Here is a 6,000-nt window from a genome sequence, read left to right on the forward strand (position 1 = left end):
ATGTTTAAAAGCCTGTTGAAATTAATAAAAAGCCTATCAGCTTTCTAAGATAGTACCCCCTCCTATAATTTAATCCACTGCATAGTTAAAAGGTACCTCTGGATAAAAGAAGCCCTCAGAGAAATAAGTGATTATTGCATCTAACAACCACCAAGGAATTATGGTTGTTCTTTTAAATAGTTGTGTTTTTTCTAAGTGGCCTTGAATTTGCACTGAAAATTTACATTGCACAAAATTTATATTGCCCTGGAGCTGCAGCAACTTGTTTTCTTTCTGAATGGCTCTATGGTAAGACTGATTGCAAGTTTCACACACAGTTTGTGCCAGAACACAAAATTCTGCCAGTGTTGGCAGTATTTATGCATTGAGAACATTTATGTTGCTGTTTACACTTGGAAAGTCATGGCAGAATACTTCACTCCAAAGGGGAGATTATATGGAATTTCAATTATGATTTTGCCGGAAATCAATTTTTTGTGCCTGCTGCTGACCTGGGGGTGTTCCTTGTGCTACCAGCAATTGGATAACAATACATTTCCCCAGCACCAGTTCTTACATATGAGGTTGTTGCTCCAATGGCATCAGTCTAAGAAAGACTCAGGCAAAAATACCAAACTAATTTAGAGAGAGTGTGGAAAACAAAACTGTGTCCTTGAGCTTCAAACTCTGTAGCCAGGTTTGCCATTAGCATATTTTTAGTGGAGACAGAGCACCAAAAGCATTCTGGACTTTGGTATTTAAGAAGACTTACGGACATCTCACAAGTACATGTGTGTTGAGGGCATTTCCTCTTCCTAGGAAAATGTTTCTTTCAAAACAAAGTTTGTCATCTGTTGAAATAGCAGTGGGGTCCTGCATGCAAATAATTTCTTTCACTGTAGAAACTTCTTCCATAACTTGTATTTATTTAATATAGCTTCCTAAGTACTTTTGGCACAGCTGATTAGACCAGAGTCAGTGTAGTCATCACAACTCTGAGTCCAATGCAGAGGAGGCAAGAAGGATGCACAACAGTTTATATATAGCACAGTAACACTCTATATCAACAACCTTAAAGCAGGCAATGCCTTCCAGTCCTACTAGAAAAGGCTTGACAACACATTCTTGACTAACACTTGGAGGCCTCTCTTTATTCTATTCAAGTTTAAAATTTGATGCTGTTTTAGTGTGTGGCTGAGTTAGAGAAGGGAACTTTGAGTCAGCTTTTGCAAATGTGAAATTTTGCTCCCAGTTATCCTATTCCTGAAAAATCTGGACATAATGGATTATATAGGATTGTGCTTCACTTCAGCAGATGGTGAGTTACAGGGAACACACTTGGATCCTCAGAAAGGGTTGGTTAATTATGACTCGCCCAATTAAATTTAAGCACAGCATAAATGCCCTGTACAGCCTAATTGTTATTTCAGCCCATGAGGTTCCAGTCTGTGTAAGAAACTTGAACAGAGACATTAGATCTTCATCTAGACCTTTAGTAAGACTTGTGTACATTTCCATATTTCTCTGACTAGGTGCCAAGGATCTTGTATACCTTTATCTACAGTTACTAATTGAAATGTCATGCAGACATAAAGAGTATGTATTATTTCTACATTACACCAGTGCATCACATTTGACTTAAAAATGACCACAGTGGGCTTTATATCCTGATGCCCTGTTAAATGTTTAGCTCATTCTCATACCTTTGGTCTCAAGAAGGCTAGTAATAAAAAACAAAGGCTTTAAAATACATTTGAATTTACATTTCAAGTCTGTATTGCATCATGCTTCAAGAACTAGTACTAAAGTCAAAGGAAACAAAAAAACAAAACAGGGAAAATGGCAATTAATCTGTCCTAACAGCTGCAAAGGATGTTACCAATGATACAGATATTAAAGCCATTTATTGCCATTGCCAGATAAAAGCTTTATGTAATTAAAACATATGGCTGGTATTAACCGAAAGAGGGACAGGAAATTGAGCATTAAAATTGACTCTGCCCTTAGTTCAGTGAATCTTTGGGGAGGGCAAAGTGCTATGAGTGAAAGGGTGACAACAACTTTATCTTTGAATATCCTGTCTTTTGTCAGCTATTATTGCAACCCGCATGTTTAAGTGTTAAAATGACTCTGCAGAATTATAAAACCTGATGAATGCCTCTCAAAAAGCTAGACTGTATTTAGATGCTAAATTCTTCAGTGTAGAGAATCCAGTCCCTTCACCTTCTATAATTTTTGCAGTAAAAAGAACAGTTTTGGCTTTTGGAGAAATGATTGTTTAAATATAACATGAAATGTAGTCAGTGGAAATTTCCATTCTTCCAGTTTTATTTCTGTAAGGCTGTATCCCAGAAAGCTAATTTCTGGAAGCATTTTCACAATCCTGTTTAAACAGAAGTGCTGGATTGCCTTTTCAGAGTCCATACCAGATTAGGCTTTTTTGACAGAGCACATAGAGCTAATGTCATTTATACTCAGCAAGGAATTGACTCTGTGGCTTGCTTGATATAATGATGTGATGACTTTTTTGCTCTGCCTTTCTTTGTGCTGGTTTTGAACCAGTGTTTAATGGGAATAACTATATCTTTTACTTTACTGTCCATAAAAAACAATGACTTATTGTAATCTCGAATCCTTTACTGTCCTTACATGTAATGTCAGCTGCAAATTACTTTCATAAGCAGGAACCTCTTGGCAGTTTATAAAATTACCCCATTAAAAATTCAGAAGGGTAAATGATTATCTGATATTATTTGAACCTTGGGTTTCTCAAATGATTAATGACCTCATTCCTTCTGTAAATAAATACAAAGTTTTGCAAACAAATATCTCAAGAAGGATCCACTTCTGTAAGGTTTTGCTGAGATGATCCCCATTAGTAATCAGTGTGGGTAATAGCTGTTGTCTATTCACAGGAATCTACAAAACCTGCCTGTCTCATTATTTTGGGTAGACACATTTCTGCCAGTCTGAGATTACATTTCTATGGTCTTACTGTTCTGGAAGGTATATTTTCAATCAATTTAATATGTTTTTTGGCTTTATTTAAGATGACCATATAAAGTGAATACTCAAACAGTAAGTTTTTTATTCTCAGTGGGACTGTGTGAAAAGCTGAAGCCTAACTTTCTGCTGATTCCTTTTCTTCTGTTGTGCTTATTGCTGAATGGTGCTAAACCCTAATTTGGTATTCCAGGACAGGAAGACATCCTTCTTTCAAAAGGGAATACATCTGTGAACCTATAAAATATATTAACCAAAATGTATTTTTCAGATCCCTTTAACCTCTAATAGCAGAGTATATTCTTCTGCTTTTTGCACGTTTGGTTTTTTATTTTCCCCTTATCGTCTCTTCTGTGGCTCGGTTAGTTAACGTGGAAACTTACATCCCTGGGGAACACTCAACCTGTAACTAACTGGTAACAAAATAGCACTTGAAATTTAACATGCAAATTGTTATTTTGGAATTCAATAGAATTTATTTACAGCTGATCTTGTATTTTCAATGTCATGTGCCGCCATTTTTCAGTTTCAGAGGTAACAGCCCACTTAGATGAAAGGGAAAAAACACTCCTTGAGTTACCATCTCAGAGCCTTGATGCAGGTAGGCACCCCATCACCCTGTAGCTTGTAGGTCACATTTTACAAATCAAAAAGTCTGAATTAGAAAGCCTGGTCTCATTAAGTATTAGAAGCCCCAGTTTGCTTTAATTCATTTCCATCAGCTCAAAATCCCTGTAATTTGTAAAACTACCTAAATGTAGACTGGGATTCTTGAGTAAAATCAGAAAATAGGTCGTTTTCCAGCAGCATCTAATGTTCAGGTCTGTCTTTTATGTGGTTTTTTGATACCATACCCTGGATACCCTCAGCATTGTGGTCATTGATTTATAATAGTAAAGAGACAGAGCAGTTGAAACATAGCAAGGATTTATGCTTCAAAATTAACTATCCTTGGATATGTAGGATTTCAATACAAAGAGCATGGCCACCTGGAGTTAATATGTTTCATTTATCAGCTGAAAGTCAAAAATGAAAGTGAATTTACTGCACCTGAATGGCACTAGTAAAAGTGCCCAGAGCTCTGGGTCATGTGTTATCTGCAGAAGTGGTACAGTGTAAATGACAACATTTGCTCCCACTTTTACAGAGGTAGCACATTCATTGGGTGCTAACATGGTCCTGTCTTCTATGGTCTTTCATTCCAGTATTGATATCACATATGAGGATTCACTACCTGGGTATTCTGGCCCAAGATTTCATGTAATTAAATACTATTATTCAAGTATTATCTAACACCAATTCGCTTTTCAATGAATCATTATCAGACAACTCTGAGTCTTCAGTTGGTGGACAGGGCTGACACTTGTTGACTGCAAGTCTCTTTTCCATGAACTAGCCTTCCTGCTCTGGTAAGAGTATCTGTTATGTTTGTTATTGGGTCTTTGTGCAGTCTTCTGTTACAGACTGAGATTTATCTCTTCTGTTGTCTCTCTCTCTTCCCTCCTTTCCTCCTTCCCTTCTTACAGAAAAATCCGTAAGAAGTTCACCAGATCCCAGCTGAAAAGAGCTTCCAGAACACCTTGTTCTCCAATCATTGCAAAGACAAAGTCTCTCATGAACAATAGGCAGACCCGAACAGAGCCAGGACCCATCACATACTGAAGATATAACAGCATCACCACCATAATAATGTCAAAATCATGTTTAATTGTGAATGCAGACATAAAATAACTTTCCATATCTCTAAGACAGACACATTGTGTGGACATATTGTGGCTGGGTTCTGTGTTCTGGACAGGATCCAACAGCAGCCCTTGTTTTCCCTCATCTCTGCAAGGGCTTCTTCTGGTTCGCTGTACAGGCCTATCCTGGATTCCCTCCCTTCCCAGACATCAGTGTTGGCTGGTCAGGGAGGGGCTGTTTGCACTGGTCCCACTGAATGGATGCAGAGTCCACCCATCACATTTGTTTATGCCTTCTAGTGGCTCAGCAAAAAATATGAAGCTTTCAAAAACTATTGCAGTGTCTTTAAAGCTGGATTTAGCCTTGAGGGGTTGCATTTTCAAACAGAACTGCAAACCTGGAGTGTTCATATTTTTTCAGTATTTGCTTGAGTCTCCTGGGATTTGAATTTCTAAACTGAATGTTCACAAGGACAAGGTATTGTTCAGCAGTTCTGAAACTTAGACTAAATTGGGAAATGCCCATAATTAGTGACCAATATTGAAAATGTTGGCCATATTAAATTTGGTTCAAATCCTGGAAAATATTATGTGTGACAGTGAACATCCAGCTGGACTAGTTGCATGTGTAGGAACTGGTCCCATTGTATCTGTATTTGAAAGCATCCTCCTATTTCTTTGGGTATTCTTTGCATTTCTTGAAGCCTATTCTGAATAGTGAAAACCAGCAGAACACCATTCTCAGAAAACATGAAGAAATAGATTGTTTCCTATTTGTAATGTCTCTCCACAAAATAATTTCTACATTTTTATATGTCTGGATAAAAAGAGGTCTTGCAGAATGCTTTGAATTCATAAATGTAAGGCTACAGATGGATACTTACCATGGAGAGATGATGTGCCTTTTGAAACTATTTGTAGGAAACTGTCAGTCTCCCTGAAGGTGGAAATGGCAACAGAGGCAGGTCTTTTTTTCTACTCAGGTACTTACAGGTGAACAATCTCTGCCCTACTTTGAAATCCAGAGAAAACCAGTGTGTAGCACTGCTGTGTGAACCCAGTTGGCGTATATTAATCATCTGAAGCAAGTTGTCCTTCAATAGGTTTGGATTCCATATGGCTTTTAAATATGTGGTCAGACACTGAACATGTCATAGCAAACTGAGATGAGCTTCAAGACTTTTTTTTGTTTTCCTTTCTCTTTACTAGGTAGCTCTAACAATATAGTACAGGTGTGAGGTTTCCATCCAGTTGTGGACGTGCACCCAACTTTATGGTTAGAAGGACAAGGATGTAAGTGTCATCTCACACTTCTGAGTGATCCCCTAAAAATTAT

The 6,000-nt window shown here is 37.6% G+C and overlaps 1 protein-coding gene across 1 annotated transcript in view; it reads left to right on the forward strand.

Moving 5' to 3' along the window:
• Nucleotides 1–4,738, forward strand: part of MTA3 (metastasis associated 1 family member 3) — a 130,530-nt gene extending 125,792 nt beyond the window's left edge. Inside the window, exon 19 of the mRNA XM_083858405.1 lies at nt 4,509–4,738. Within this exon, the coding sequence (XP_083714531.1) occupies nt 4,509–4,644 (136 nt within the window). The 3' untranslated portion in view covers nt 4,645–4,738. The remainder of the gene's footprint in view (nt 1–4,508) is intronic.
• The last annotated feature ends 1,262 nt before the right edge of the window (nt 4,739–6,000 follow it).

Source organism: Zosterops lateralis (assembly GCF_965231275.1).
Source record: "Zosterops lateralis genome assembly, chromosome: 3".
Taxonomy (NCBI): domain Eukaryota; kingdom Metazoa; phylum Chordata; class Aves; order Passeriformes; family Zosteropidae; genus Zosterops; species Zosterops lateralis.